General features: G+C 35.8%; 1 protein-coding gene and 2 long non-coding RNA genes across 7 annotated transcripts in view; 1 reads left to right on the top strand and 2 right to left on the bottom strand.

Annotated features, from left to right (window-relative positions):
- LOC147845592 (uncharacterized) overlaps positions 1-15,965 on the bottom strand; it is a 344,082-nt gene that overhangs the window by 182,530 nt on the left and 145,587 nt on the right. The gene's annotated exons all lie outside the window — the stretch shown is intronic.
- fam117aa (family with sequence similarity 117 member Aa) overlaps positions 1-15,965 on the top strand; it is a 28,139-nt gene that overhangs the window by 7,483 nt on the left and 4,691 nt on the right. For 3 of the 5 annotated variants that reach the window (XR_015480646.1, XR_015480645.1, XM_087244225.1), the window contains exons 2-7: positions 2,741-2,889; positions 7,089-7,184; positions 9,312-9,431; positions 11,231-11,347; positions 11,452-11,578; positions 14,563-14,716. Coding sequence is in view for 2 of the 5 variants with exons in the window: in XM_087244225.1 (XP_087100351.1) it covers positions 2,741-2,889; positions 7,089-7,184; positions 9,312-9,431; positions 11,231-11,347; positions 11,452-11,578; positions 14,563-14,716 (763 nt within the window). In the remaining 3 variants the exon portion in view is untranslated. Of the gene's footprint in view, positions 1-2,740; positions 2,890-5,576; positions 5,891-7,088; positions 7,185-9,311; positions 9,432-11,230; positions 11,348-11,451; positions 12,102-12,256; positions 14,427-14,562; positions 14,717-15,965 lie in introns of those variants that run through there. The other 2 variants (XR_015480647.1, XM_087244226.1) reach the window with 2 other exon arrangements.
- On the bottom strand, positions 5,751-7,111 carry LOC147845595 (uncharacterized). The gene is made up of 2 exons (XR_015480664.1): positions 6,880-7,111; positions 5,751-6,547 (listed from the first exon to the last, which is right to left on the bottom strand). It is a non-coding gene; the product is annotated as an uncharacterized LOC147845595 (long non-coding RNA).

Below are 15,965 nucleotides of genomic sequence, written 5' to 3'. Positions count from 1 at the left end.
GGATTCAACTTAAAACAATTAAGTTGTCCCCCAAGAACCTTGTGAACTGTGTTGTTTTAGCTGATTTAAAATAAGTACTTTGAACAAACAGCTAACATATTTTTGAGTGGAAGCAAAAGTGCTATCAACTGTCAAAATTCTATAAATGTATACACCATAAAAAGCCTTTAGTAATTTTAATTAAAGTGAGTTAACTTGTTGCCTTAAAAGTGACAAGTTGACTTGACCAGAAAACAGTGAGTAAATCCTTATAACTGTTTAAACTTTTTTTAAATTGAGTTTTTATAATTATGTACATACTTCATGTATTAAAAATGGAAGCAATAGGTTTACTTATTTTCTGAGTGAACTACTTTTTAAAGTGTATTTGCATATGTTTGTATATGCAGTGCACAGCATAATTGAGTACACCCCATTTTGAAAATGAAAATTTTTATCCATTTCTCAGTGAATATAGACAATGTATTTTGGTGCATTTAAGCAAAACAGATTTATTAAACAGATATATTTATTATAATTATATTTTAGTCACAGAACATCTTTATAAATTGAAAGATAATACAATTAAATCCAAGCAAAATATTGCAAAAAATAAATTACAACCTACAAAATTTCAACAATTTTTCATTTTTTCTTCTTCTCTTGATTACCCCCCCCCCCCTCTTTTATTTTATTTAATATTTTTCTATAACATATAAATTTAGGTGTACTCATTTTTGGATCGTTATCGCAAGTTATTTTGTTCGATAAACTCTAGGTTTGGCTTCAAGACTGACTAATCTAATGTATATGCACAAATATAGTACTCTATAGCTTCCTATTTAAATATGAATTTAAAAGGTAGATTTGTGAGGGGCGAACTTGTATATGCTAAGAACTGTATATGTACATCTCTTTTTTAAGTTTTGACTTTTGAGGTTAAATGTACTGTAATTTGTGCATATTTTTGTGATTCACTGACACACTAGTTGCATATCTATATCAGACTAACCACACATAAACCTTAACCCTTACAATGTCTCACATTCATCCACATAGTCACCCAACCTGCTTGATTACACACCCTTAAACTCAGTGATAAAATACTCTCTGTACTAGACAAGTATGCCTTGTTTAACGCCTGACAGTAAATAGTTGCCATCAAAAAGTTTCCCGAAGTCACTCAAAAACCCCAGGGGCTGGGAGGAGTTGAATGGATCCAGGACTAGCCTGAAAAGGTCAGAGATCAGGTGTACTGTTGTATTTGTTTCTTTGACTAGACCAATGCGCTGAAGAATACGATCTGTTGTACGTGCAAATGTGATCCTCTGAAGTATTTTTGGGCCAGAGTCCGATACCTCTCAACCACAGTGTGTTGATGAAGCACCAGGATGTTCAGCATCCGCTACGACAACAGCATCTATTTATAACATGTCTTTCATGCAGGGAATGTGTGTCAGTTTGATGTACAAGCTGCTGAAAGCGCCAACTCATGGGATAAATGTGAAAAGGATATTGTAGACAAACAAATTGTCAGAATGATACGAGAGTTATGGTCAGTGGTGCAGCGGTTAGTGTGTGTTCGTGTGCATTTTCTCCCTTCTGGCTATGTTTGGTAATTCAGTTATATTAAAAATAAGAACTTATTTTTACTCCCTTGACATCCATCACACTGTTAAGTTCAATGGTTCAATTGTTGTTTTTTTAATCATAAGTTAAGCAGATTTCCCACCTGATTCCTAAATAACAAAATACTATAAAAGGTATAAAAATGCTTGACATCATGTTCTGTAAAAGAAGTGAGTGAAACTCAGTATGTTAATGGAACAGAATTGCACGTGTAGAGCATTCAGTTGTAGGCATGGGCCAGTATAAGAGTGTGGCGGTATGACAACCTTGGATAAAAATATCATGGTTTGATGGTATTGTGATTACGGTATTATTGTGATTATATGTGCTTTTTAATTGTATGGGTAAAAGATAATTTAAAAATTCACCTTTGAAGACAATATATTTTCATGTTGTAAAATATATTGTGTTCAAATGTATTGTGTTCTAATATAGTCATGTTGGAAATCAACATTTTTTTAACCATTTTCCAGAATTAGGGTTTGTATCATTTGGGGTTATTTCGATACCGTTGCTAAATCGATGGTTTTAAAACTGTACCAGTGCCTGAACCGATTCTTTTGAGCAACAAAATAATTTAACTTATTATTATTTTGTCATTTTAATTAAACAATATAATTAAAGTTTAACGTATGCATCAATTTATATCTTGCATATTTTAATTGCATTAATATTTTTCTTTTGGTCATTTGATTGTTAGCATGAATTTAAAATTTGCATTATACAATTGGCATTACATAAGCTTACTACTAGACTGTGTAAAGGCTGCCATCAAAATAGTCAACTTTTTTTTTTTCTTTTTTTTTCTTCTAGGGATGGAGCTTGTGACTACGTGTACATGAACATCAGTCATCTAAATATTTTAATATCAACACTTCTAAATTGCCGTTGTTGCACATTTCTTCGTTTTATGAATGATTTAATAAAATTAATTGCTGTCAATGTGTCAATTACAATCGGTACAATTTCATAGGCCGGAATGCTTTTTAAATCCTCACACAGTCACAGGCCTCATATATATATATATATATATATATGTATGTGTGTGTGTGTGTGTGTGTGTGTGTGTGTTAATTAGCTTTTTATGATTTAAAAACTAATCTCGAAGTTATGATTATCTGTGAATTTTTAGCTGAATGCAAGACAAAGGGACGTCCGCCGAAGCCAACCTTACGTCGGACCCTGTCTCTGGACACTTTGGTGGGGCCGTACCTGCAGGGCAACTGGCCAAGAGAACCAGAGTGTCAGCCTGTTACCTGTGTCAACGACAAAGCCACACAGGTGAGATTTCTTCACATGAACATTTTCATTTTTGAGAGAACTACTGCTTTAACGCAGTCTGCGATATTTTTAGCAAACAAAGGAGGTCCTGTCTGACCATGTGGAGTTGCTTCTCAGTGGGGAGTAAAACAAACCATTGGTTTGATCTGCTTGTATGATACACATGCAGAATTATGCACAGCTGTTTTAACACTTGTGTTGTTTGCAAAGTATAGTTTTCAAATGGACAGGGGATTTTCATGTTTGTTTTAGAAAGCTGAAGTCAGGCGGTTGCTAATGAAAGATCTTGGCTTTGGGGAGAAAGATTTTGGCCGGTATTGGAAGAACTTTAGGAAAACTCGGCTGGGAACGGCAGCCATATTGTTTTTTCCAAATGGGTTCCATATGGGCTCCTAGAGCACTGCTCCAACATGCCTGCTGGAGTTTGCCGTATTCAGACAAACACAAAAGGTGGAAGTCCCACTGCTGTGGCTGTTCATTTTAACTCAGAGTTAGCTCAGCTAGTTTGTAAAGATTTCACACTGTCAACAAAGTTTGATAATACAAGAAAAGTCACATTTGTATGTAATGGTTCCTGTTTGTTCAAGTTCTCTCTTGAAAAGACCTGTTTGCTTCATAAAACTGATTAATGGCTTTGGCATGAATGATACCTCAAATTATGCTACTTATCTATGAGAGCTGTCTGAATGTTGTTACTAAGCAATCAGACTTGTAAAGATTTGTGCAGATGATTTTAAAAAAGACAACAATCCCAGAGAAAAAGATGTAAGAGCTGTATATTGTAAAGTTTGGTATGTAGAACTATTCTGATTAGATTCTCGTTTACATGCTCTTGCTTTGTATTTTATAGTTGTAATTTTAATTTGATTCTGGTGTTCGTTTTGTTTAAGGTTGTTAAAGGCATTTTATAATGTTCCAATTTAAAGTTATTATCCACAACAGTTTTAAAAACTGATAATAATCAAAGAAATGTAGGGTAGGGTAGAGAAATGTCCTCCAGCCAGGATGATCTTGGGACGCCCTGACGTGTTACTGCACCATATGTCGACGCACTAACCACTAGACTATTGCACCGACTATAAGTCTAAACACAGAGACACATTTAACTGTATATGCTACATTTTTGTGTCATATTTAACATTTTATCCCATTGAACCACTGTTTTTGGAGTGTGAAACATCAGTTTTTTTTTACTAGAGTGGATAAATCTAAAATTACATACCCTAGTGTTTTTCTATGAGCCTCCTTGACCATAGTCAGACACTCGCATAAAAGCAACAACAACAATTACAGACAGACTGCATATTTGTGTTTATCCTGCAGAAGCTACTGAGCTAAACAGCTTTACATAAAAAAAAAAAAACATTTGTCATCTTTTTCGTTTGCATAAATTGTGCAAAGTTTATGTGAATGCTCCAAGTCTTTTCAGTTATTTTGTACAGTGGGGGAAAAAAGTATTTAACACGTCACAGCTTTTCTCAGAAAACATATTTCTAAAGGTGCTGTTGACCTAAAATTTTTACCAGATATTGATAACAACAAAATAAATCCATTTATGAAAAGTAAACAAATTTAAACAGTTTACAAATGAAGTTATGTGTACTAAAAGGGAAGATGTAAAAAAGCATGGAAAGCCCAGACAGCCGCTGAAATCTCTTTTATTCAGCAAATAATGAAGAAATGATGATGAGAAATGAAGAAAGGAAGGTGTAGAAAAACATGGAAAGCCCAGACAGCAGCTGAAATCCTTTTATTCAGTAAGCCCTGCCCTTCCTCATTGTACATGAATATTAGCCGTTTCAGTCCAACATCTACATTATCATTATGATGAAGATGAAACCAGGGTGGACTTTTTATAATGACAATGATCCAAAACACAGTCAATCAAACTTTGAAATGGTTTCAGAAAAAGATAAATAGAGAATAAAGTAAATATAAAATAAAGATCAGTTTGCATAAGCGGAAGCCACACAACCATTAAGGTTTTTATACTGTTGAAGTCGTGTTGAATACTTATTTCCCCACTGTATCTCTGTGGTATAATTACAGTGCATTATACATGTCTGGCATGTATGCTACATAATATTTAGTTATTGTCAGTAGTATGCAGATATATTTTGAGACGATTGTATAGTATTGTGGACGTAGCCATCGATGCCCATCCAGGCCGTCTGTGTCTCTCAGCAGGTGATCTGCACTGATGACCGGTCACCCAAGAAAAGGTTTTGTTTAACATGACCTTCATAGTGACCGTCCCCCTCAACCCCTGCCACACACATACAATGCCCGAGCGCAACCCCCATTCACACTCTATTTTCACATATTCACTTTGAATCATCCCGTTCTTGACTGACAAACTCAACCTACTTTAAAAGTGGGCATTCAACAGTTAACAATCATACAGTCTTAAGACACTCCCATCCCCCCTCTCTCCGAGTTCATCCCGTCCAATGCAAACGAGGACTTCTGAAACTTTAGCCAGCATCCAGCGTGCTGCGCATACAGACCCTCAAACCCAATGTCCGTTTATAGGCTTAATCCCAACACAGCTTGATGTGGGTGGGTGGGTGGACGAGTGGGTGTCCAGGCAGAAAGGAGTAAGGGCCGAATTTAAATTTAAATCCACTCACACCCCTGCCCCCCAACTCGGCCGTGTGAAACTTCCAGCCACTAAGCGGACGTGGTTTACTCCCGAACTTGCACCCTGGGGGCTGGAGGTGATGACATGTTTTAATACGCCTCACTTCAACTGCGTGTTTGTTACATTAGCATCCCAAGCGCACTAAATAATCTTGACCTCTGACAGAGACAGGAAGACAGGGATCGAGACACCAAAGGAGGACACTTTTTGTTTTTTGAGAGAGAGGGGGTGTGAATCTATGATGAGCTTTAAGATTGTGATCACTCATTGGGCCACTTGGCATTCAGTGTTTGATATAGTACACAAGTGTGCACTAGTTGGACTTTTCAACCCAAGTCAACTCAGCAGGATTATATGACGGTATGCACGTGTCTGTCTGTCTTTCTGAGTGCACTTGAAAACTAACTTTGATGTTGCATCTTTTGAAATGTGGTGCAGCCGGTGGTCGGAGAGTCGGTGGTTTCTATCATGCATGTCTCCGCACAGCTGTGTGTGTCTGTGTGTGTTGGGTGTATCTGTGTGCTCCAGGTGTGTCACATATTCTGTCTCGTATTCAAATACGTTTATCGAGGCGAGGAAGCAGCTTTCAGTTCCATTTGTCAAGTACAGAAAACATGTCAACACTTGGCGAATGGGGAGCACACCTCTCAGGAGTGGATGCTTTTGCTGGAACTGGTGCATGAAAGAACGGCTTGCTTTGGCTTTGTGTGTGTGTGTGTCTTAGTCGAGGGTGGGTTATCAGCTGTCTTGCGTTCAGTGGAATATTTTATGTAAAGTCTTTGAGGGTGTTTGGGATAGCTGGTATTCATAGAGGGGTGGTTGAGTTTGGGTTATCCCGAACAAGCTTTGATGTTTCCATGAGAATGCAATGTGGGTGTGAGGTTTGGAAAATAAGGTCACTTTGAAAGTCAAATCAACCCTCACAATGGCTGTTTTTCAATTCCAAGAACACATAGAATGGACTTGTGTTCTTGTGGAGACCGGTCTTGCGAAGTTACGAACACGGGAGAACGCGTCCTGTGAGAAATGAAATGCTGTGTTTTTGTGATGATCACATGATCTTCATGCGTTTTTAACGGAAAATTATTTAAACGCTACAGCATCAATACAATTATTTATTGTTTTTCCCCTTGTTGCAATATTTACTATGCATAAAAACCATACAAATATACGTCACACAATACAAATTTTAATACGAATTTCAGCAAATAAACACCCTTAATGTGTTTATGCATTTATTAAGATTTTCATGTTTCCTGTCATCCTTTCATTTAGGGAAACTCCTGAGATAAATAAGTTCTATGACTGAACTTTAATAATAAATCTATATAAAATGCTGCGCTTCCCACCTTCTTTATTCATCCACAATGACGTCTGGGACTCGAGCGAGTTTTGCACTCAAGTCTGTATTGATGCATCCTCGATATCAAGAACACATCCAGCAACTTCCACGCGTCCCCTTATTTCGGTCTTAAGTTTTGAAACTGTACTTTGGTGGTTGATATGAACACGAGGACGCAAGAACTCTGAAGTTCACAGCCATTGTCTTGTTTCTTAGACTCCCAGTTCCTGGATCGAGGAGACGCGGGGGCGGAGAGGAGGCGGCGGACATAAGCGCTCGGCATCATGGGGGAGCGCCGAACACCTACGAGAGGTGAGTATTTATGATATTTGAGACACAAAGTAGTTTCACTTTAAGGCTCAGCATGTTTTTTTTCTCCTTATGTAAGCCATTTGTGAATGCATAATTGTTTATTTACATTTACTTGGCCTATACTCTAAAATTGACCAGTTCAGTCTCTATAAAATGCTTATTTAAGACATCCTTGTTTAGAAATATCAAATTGTTATTAAAAAATCTCTTGTTTAAAAACCATGGAAGGATTTGTTTTAGAGTTATATATCAGTAGTACAGTAAAACAGTCATATTTCCTGAAAAACGCCACTACAGTCACTCAAATAATTTCATTAAAGAATAAAGTTTCAACAAATTATTATTTAATCAAGTAAACTAAAATCAAATGTTCAATCAACCAAATCAATACATTAATAAAAGAAAAAAAAATAAAAGCAAACAACCTTAAAAACCAACACATTTTTGTTTATAAGCCAAAGTTTAAAGGGCTGTATCCACAGCTAGAGTATTAAAGCTAACTATAAACTTTTGGTAAAAGCTTAATGTGACTAATTACAAGGTTGTTTGTACAGCTTCGATGTTGCTGGCTGTGTGCAAATAGCCCATTTCCAGGCCTAGGCACATTACCTATTAATAACCTTTACATTCCAATCCACAAGGGATAAAATATAAAATCCATTTCCATAAAAATGTAAATCAGTTAAATCGCTTTAGAATATGCAAAACCAATGGTAATAAAAAAAACAATAATAATAATGTCAAGGCAGAAATCATCGCACATGGACAAATTTAGATAACTCTATCTTAGCTCAACATAGTAGATTTTCCACTTGTGCATGCTGAAACGACTGTGTAATCAGTGCACTTTCAAATATCCCTTCACTTCATGTATGTTACTGTAGATTTTCCATATATATATTATAGAAATATTATTTATTATATTCTATAAATATAAAAAAAATATAATAATGGGTCAAGCGTTGACGCTGAAGCCCTGTGTGAAAGCACCAAAGGGAAGACTAGCTTCTCAAGTTGTTGGCAAGACATGACTTTTTTTTATGTGGAGCAACGACCAGGATCTTTTCGTTTCCAATTCAGTAGAATCAATCTACTTCTTAAAAATAATTTTTATTTATTTTTTTTGTGTTGTAACATTGTAAATGTCTTTAAAGTCACTTCTTATAAATGTAATGCATCTATTGCTAAAAGCCTCAATTATTATTATTTTTAAAAATGTATTTAACATTTTTACATTTTACAAACACACCAAACAACCCATATAGAAATAATTAAAATAAATAAATGAAAATAACATACCCAATTACACAACTAAATGAGCGGCAGATGTCTACACAGATGTATTATTATTGTCAACAGCTAGCAAGAGTTAGTGCTTTAACATAAGAAAAAAAAGGCTTCAACAAACTTAACAAACATTCTGTTATGTCTTTGAAGGGAGTATCTAATCTTCTCTAGTTTCACAAAATACAAAACCTCTTTCAGCCACCGTACATGTGAGGGTGGCTAGGGGCTCTTCCAGTTTAATAAAATTACACGCCTAACAAGTAAAGGAAGAAAGTCCACAAAGTTTTAAAAAAGCATCAATTATCAAGCAAAGAAAAGTAATACTGATGCTAAAATGTCATGGTGTAATAACAATATGTAAGATAAAAGTGTTACTTTATATGAATGAAAAATTATTTTGGTCACATCAACCGGCAATTCTTACAGTTTAACATTTTTGAGAATAATAACAAGAACTATTTGACAACCCAATCAATAAGCTGATTTAGAAAATAACAATAATAATAATAATAATAAGAAGAAGAAGAAGAAGCATCAAATACAATCAAATAAGGCAATTATTTTTAGCCTATTATTCCCCAAATTAATCCAGGCTACTGTATACCGTGTATTTTTTGGAATAGGTTTATGCTAATTCTAATTCTAGCTACTTATTTGACTTTTTTGTTGTACCCAAGCTGCCTAGTCAATCCACATAGAATAGCTTACTTTTGAACATCAAATTACTTTCAAATAAAGAATCGACTTCACTTTAAAGTCATAGCAGGTTAGGTTTCTACTTACTCTTCACATTTTTAAGTTTACATCTGCTACTCTAATTCTCATGTTTCTATCCCCCAGGTTGCTAAACTTCGCCAGTCCTTACAGAAACGCTCCAGACATGCGCCTCCTGCCATGGACTGTGACCACACACACCAAAACATACACAATAGTCAAACACACACTCCTGGAAGTACACAGGTAAACGCACAAACCACAGGCCTGAGCAATTTTAGAATGCATCTCGACCAGCTTGTTAGTTTATAGTAGGAGCATCAATAGGAGGCATGAGGGCATTTATAAAGGCTGCACTTGTTTATGTACTGCGATTATGAGCTAAGCCTCTCAAATTGGCCCTCATCTCACTAGCAACAGAGATTTAAAAACAGAGCAGCTTTATTTAGACGGTGTCAGTGAACTACAGCTATTGATATGGCAGGAACACTCACACACAGCTGGTTGTTTGGCTCTGTTTTGTACAGTAGTAGATTTAAATAGACAGGAGGATATGTATAAATCGCTCGTTTTATGCATGTCTATTATATTCTACTGATAAAATTGTGTATTGAGGTTAAACATAACCTAAAAATAAATAAATAAAGACATGCGTACAAGCATTCACATACAGGCTGTTACACCTGACTCAAAGATGTAACATTAAAGTCAAAATAAAGTCAAAAATAATATTTATTTTCGTATAATTAATAATAAAACAAACATCAGTATCAGTGTGAAAGGAAAGTGAATGGATGCCATAAGTGTTGTCAGCGCTGGTGTATGGATACAAAACAAAAAGCCCAAATTGGAGCACAGCTCTGATCAACTCCCCAAACCATGAATGAACAGCAGCCCCGACAAACTAATTTTTAATAAGGATGCTGACGAGCATCATGTTCGCTAAAGGCGAGCCCAAACCTAGAACAGACAAAACATACAAAAAAAAAAAACTAAAACAACACAGTCCTAACACAGCCTGTTAAAAGTTTGGAATAATTAATAATAATAATAAAAAAATTGTCAGCTCCTATAACCTTGTGGGTTCCTTGAATTTAAGTCCTGGCTTGCGGATCTTTCCCCACTCCCTCTCCCTTTCCAACTTAACTTGCTGTTAGTATTCTATCATATCATAAGGCAAAAAAAAAACCCACAAAAAAATGCTAGAAAAAAAAAATCTATAAATTAGACGGATCATTTAATATTTTATAATATAATAATATATAATTTTATAATTATAATATATATATAATATATATATATTTATATATTAGTAAATGTATTTTTAATAGCTTTTTTAAAATGATTTGTCTTATTTATAGATTTTATTTAATTTTCTTTTTTGTGGGTGTTTGTTTTGGTGGGGGGCAGCTAATAATTCTGACTTCAACTGTATATAAACAAGCTTATTGACAACACAAAGTCGAACAACCATGTAATTTTTTATATAATTCATTTGTTTAATTTAATATTAACTTCACTCAATGAGAATGTTGGGCAGAATGTTTACAGCACAAGAATATTCTTTGGTTTAAAGTCGTGGCCTTTATTTTTAATGTAGGTGAGAGCTGTAAAAGGTGTCAAAGTTTATCATTGTGCCACAAAATCAATCTGCTGTAACTAACACTATTGCTGTTTCATTAATCTAGCATAATAACCCTAGGGGTCTCAATCCAATGAAAACGAATTGAAAGGCTGATGGCTTCTTATTTGCATGTTGTTTTTTATGTAACTACTAAATACTATTTTTATCTGCTGTAGGTTATGGATAAAATATGGTAATTCTAATAGTTTAAAAACATATATTTTTGGAAATCACCAAGCGACCCCCACTTTGGGAACCACTGCTGTGCCATAGTAGGAAAAAAATACAGTACTAAAGTAAGCACTTAAATACTGTATATTATGTACCAGATTATCCTCAAACCCGACCACCCATTGAGATTTACAGCTTTTTTGTCACTTTACACAGTCTAACAGTTGTGTGTGTGTGTTTGTGTGTGCAGACGATGCCTCTGATTCCTCTGAGTCGACTGGCCCCCAGACTGAGACGCAGTGTGGAAGGACTGAACCTGGAGCTGGAGGGAGTCTTTGTGTCTGAAACAGCAAAAGAACAGCACAAAGTCAGTGTGTGTGTTTTGTCTTTTTTAAGCAATGTTTCTGACCCACAGATTCAGCTAGGAATCATAGGTTATAACCCATGTGATTTGTGTGTGTGTTTGTTCAGATTCTGGATGTACCAGATGGTCACAGAGCCCCCGTTCCAGTCCAGAGGTACAGCAGCGCTTCACAAAGTGACCCTTCTCCTGCCCAGCTGTCCCCCTCACACTCGCCCTGCACCATCACAGAAACCGGTCAGTCTGTAGTTGACTCAAAATCTTGTGTTTCATTACTTTTTTTACCCATTTCCTGAAAGTAGCTAATTATACTATAGAAAAGATGGCAGATTATAAAATAATGGACAAATTAGTCAATATTAGGGCTGCACAATATTGGAAAAAACTGACATTGTGATAGTTCGTTTTTCTGCCATTTTATATATTGCGATATGAATATAATTTCACAAGATTACTCTATTTGAAAAGAAGTCCTACGTTTATATTGATTGGAATGATATGTAGAGGAGTACGTCTGTATGAATTATTCAAAATTACACAAAACAAAATAAATTAAAGGATGGATGAAAACAACAGAGCAAGGATAAAGATGAAATAAGCAAAATTTAATGATTTTCAGAGGGTTGAACCGTTTTAATTATGAAAATTCAATATATAAAATGGAAAATAACACTGCATATAGTCTTTATTGTATTAAATGATTTAAACAAGTAGGCCCAATCCCAATTCTACATACTTAGTCCAGGAGTGTCCAAACTCGGTCCTGGAGGGCCGGTGTCCTGCCGATTTTAGCTCATCCCAGCAGGTGTGTTGAGGCAAGTTGGTTTCTAGAAAGCCTAGTAAGAGCTTGATTAGCTAGCCCAGGTGTGTCTGCTTGGGGTTGGAACTAAACTTTGCAGGACACCGGCCCTCCAGGACTGAGTTTGGACATGCCTGCCTTAGTCTTTCCCCTCACCCCTACTCCTCGTTTTGCGCATTCATGTGAAGGGGCAGGGGTGTCCCAAGTCTCTTTAGCTTGAAGGCGTAGGGCTAAGTTGGAAGGACTAGATAGCCTTTTAAATGGAGATTTTTCAGGACCACACTCGAAACCAAGGGGTAAGTAAATTTCCCATAAAACACCAGCCACAACCGCTGCATGGCTGCACACGGAAGTCAGGAGATGCACAAATTAGTATTTTTTGTCATTAATATGAATTTGTACAACAAACAAACATATCTTTTAATATATTCATAACAGTTTTTGTGTTTTACCGTCATGCTTTTAAAAAAAAAAGCTTAAAATAATCCCTAATCATAACTCCTGTATAAGCAGTCCCACAACATTCTGTCTCTCAATGACACTTGAATACCCTGTCAAAAAAGTCTAGTGGCTGGAAATGGCCTTTCTACACTGTCTGCTATAATGTAAATGTTATTTTCGTTTGTTTACATTGATAAATGTGGCCACAGTGTGAATGCACAGTAGTTACGAGGTTATTGCCACGTGATATCGTTATGATAACATGATATCGTTGTCTTCAGTGATTTGCTAAAGATAAATACCAAAAAATAGCACAACTGGAATAACTACAGCAGTGTCCATCGTCAATCTCAAATGTAGTAAGAGATCGCGATGACGTGTGCAGGTGTTGTATTGGTGTCCCATTTTTTAGGGGTAAATTTTGAAGCCCTTCCCCTTCACACTCCGTTTCAAGGAGAAGGGATAGGGGTACAAAAACGGAACCGGGATTGGGCCTTAATCTTTGCTAATCTGGCAAACTTTACAATTTCTTGTGCTCAAATAGTTTAAACTCATTTGAATCCATACAGTCACAGGCCTTAAACACATCCAAATGAAAGTGTTTCATATTATAAGATTAGAGTTAAACTTTGTTTGCTTTAAACTGTTTTCTAGTTACTTTTAATTTCATTTTGACATTGCAGATCCTGCGATGTGACTATTGCAGATTTGCAAATTGCGATATCGATGATGAAACGATATATTGTGCAGCCCTAGTCAATATATTATGAATTGTGATTTGAAACAGTTCAAGCTTGTGAGCTCTTTCAGCTCCACGGCATTATAGGGAACAATACAGGAATTATTTTTTACCATCAGCAATTGTATAATCAATGTCAAATTAGACGTTAAATGTGGAATTTTAAGTGTATAGATTAGTGTACTTTTATACTTAAAGCTAAGGGGTGCGTATTATATAGACCTTTTTCTTAGAATGCAAAATTACCCATTATGCTTTGCATGTATGCGCAAGGAGGATGCTTCGGACTTCCAGTAAGCAGCTGATGCGTATAAAGAGTCACATTCGAACTGCTTTGAAACGATAGTTTTAATCTATTTTACTGCCTTTTAACGTCTTTGAACTAATACTGATGTTGATCACCGCCACCTCCTGGACTGATCATTGAAAAAAAAATGCAATCTAAAAGGATGGAAAACAGCTGCTGTGAGGTATTTTTCCCTCGTTGTCAGACGGCAGCTTGTGTCATTTAAATGAAGCCTCGTTATCGCTAAAGTGATCATTTTCTCTTTCTTTCAAATATATAACCAGCCCAAACAAATGCAATTCACCAAAACAGCTAAACACTGGTGCTATATTTCAGCATTTGATCTGACGGCAGACACTAAATTAGGAGAACGTTTTTCCCTCGCACTTGAACCACATCTGATCGAAGTATAACAGCTTTAACACATCTTTCTTACAAAATTTAAGTTTAGCATCACAAAAACATTCTGTAAGCCACTGAAAACAGTTGAGAAAGGCTGCTGTGGCTGAGGACAGTTCTTAACGGAAGTTCTAGTATCGTACCGGAAGGTGCTGATCACTATGGCGCCCTCCATTCAGCAATGAAGAAAAAGCTCTATAGTGAGCTGTGCTGTTACATGTGAATTTCCCTTTGGGATTATTAAAGTCTTAACTAACCAAGAAATTTTGTGGTTCATTCCATTGTGTTGACCCCTGATAAGCTAAAGCAAAATGAGTGAGAGAAAAGTAGCGGTTTTAGGCTATTCAGCGACTTTATACATTTATCTCCATTTGCCCTTTTCATATTCCATATCAAACTGAGAATATGGAGAAAATGATTGTAAAAAAAAAAAGCTCAAACTGAACTTGCACTTAGGGTCATTGTTCATATTTTGTTATCAGCATGTGACAGGAATTTCTGTGTGAAATAGTTTTTTTTTTGAGTGTTTATTTGGTTTGTGTGTGTGTTGTGTTTAGATATGGTTGTGTGCGGGCCACTCTGTCCCGCTTCCTCTCCTCCTTCATGCATGTCCGAGCCACCATCGTCTTCTCCTCGTCCCAACAAGACATACGTGTTTCAAAGAGAGCCTCCAGAAGGCTGTGAGAGAGTGCGCGTGTCTGAGGAGGCCATGTAGGTTCAGCATACACACACACACACACACACACACACTGCTACAGAAACACAGTTGATGACTTGTATCCACGCATGCAGTTGTATATTTAAAAATGGAGCTCTGTGTTGTTGTACCTCCGTTTTGTTGCACACACAACTTACAATTCTCAGTAAACCAGTAACATTCAGCATAGAGTCAAGTCTACTGCTGTGCTAGGTAATCTTTTGAATGGGTCCCAAAAAAGTGGCACAGTACATTTCAATATTTTGGTACTACTTGCATTGAAAACAGAACTAGTGGAAAACGAGCCATTAGTGACCCATAGAACAGTACTACAAGTCTGAACTCATGTTATTTTAGTAAACAAAGACTAAAACCATTGGTCAAAATCATTTTGTTAACTGAAGTTATGAAAAATCGCAATAAACAAAGAATTTAAGCTAACTGAGACTATCTAACTGGAATAAAATACCCGTTTAATACATCAGCACTCATTCTGTGGCTGAAAATCTGTACTGAGGTTGTTTAGAGAACAAAAATGTGCAGATTATATACAAAAACATCTATTATTTTTTTATAATTTGAACTTTTTATAGATTGTTCGTATTTGCAAATAATGCAGATGAATTTCAAATACCGAGCATTAACATAAATGCAGAATAATACATATAAATTAGGTAAATAAACTAAACCAGAAAAAAATTTAATTAAAAAAAGAGGGTGAGGGTCCCGTCTGCCTAGGATGATGCAGCTCTGTATCCACTGTGATTCAGCTTTATCCATGTGGCTTAAGGGACAGGGCCACCAAGTATTTATAGGCTTTGGCAAACAAAAACATCTTTTCTATAGAAACTTTTCTTTATTTGTTCAAATGAAAGCTGTAAATGTATAATGTAAACTAGTCATGTTTAACTATATATGATCTTTAATATGAAGATGTTTCTTAATTCCTTGTCTTTTTTACTCTTATTTATTTAAGTAGCATTTTTATGGCTTTGGATTCAGTGTCTGCTCAAACAATTATTTTATCACTATGTTACTCTGAGTTAATGCAAGTTGTGCAAACACTAAACCTGGCTCTATTCGACACTGGATGTGTTCTGTCAACTCTGCTAAACTAGAATTAATAAAACTGGAACCAAACATACAGTTAAAGTTAATGATTATCCCTGCTGTGAATTATTGTTTTTTTTTTTTTTCAAATATTCCCGAATTATGTTTAACCGAGAAAGGAAATTGTAAACAGTATTTCTTATAATATTGTTT

The sequence above is a fragment of the Danio rerio genome, chromosome 3, assembly GCF_052040795.2.
Source record: "Danio rerio strain M-AB ecotype USA chromosome 3, GRCz13ab, whole genome shotgun sequence".
Taxonomy (NCBI): Eukaryota; Metazoa; Chordata; class Actinopteri; order Cypriniformes; family Danionidae; genus Danio; species Danio rerio.
The sequence above is the reverse complement of the archived record's forward strand: the minus strand, read 5'-3'. Positions and strand labels throughout refer to the sequence as shown.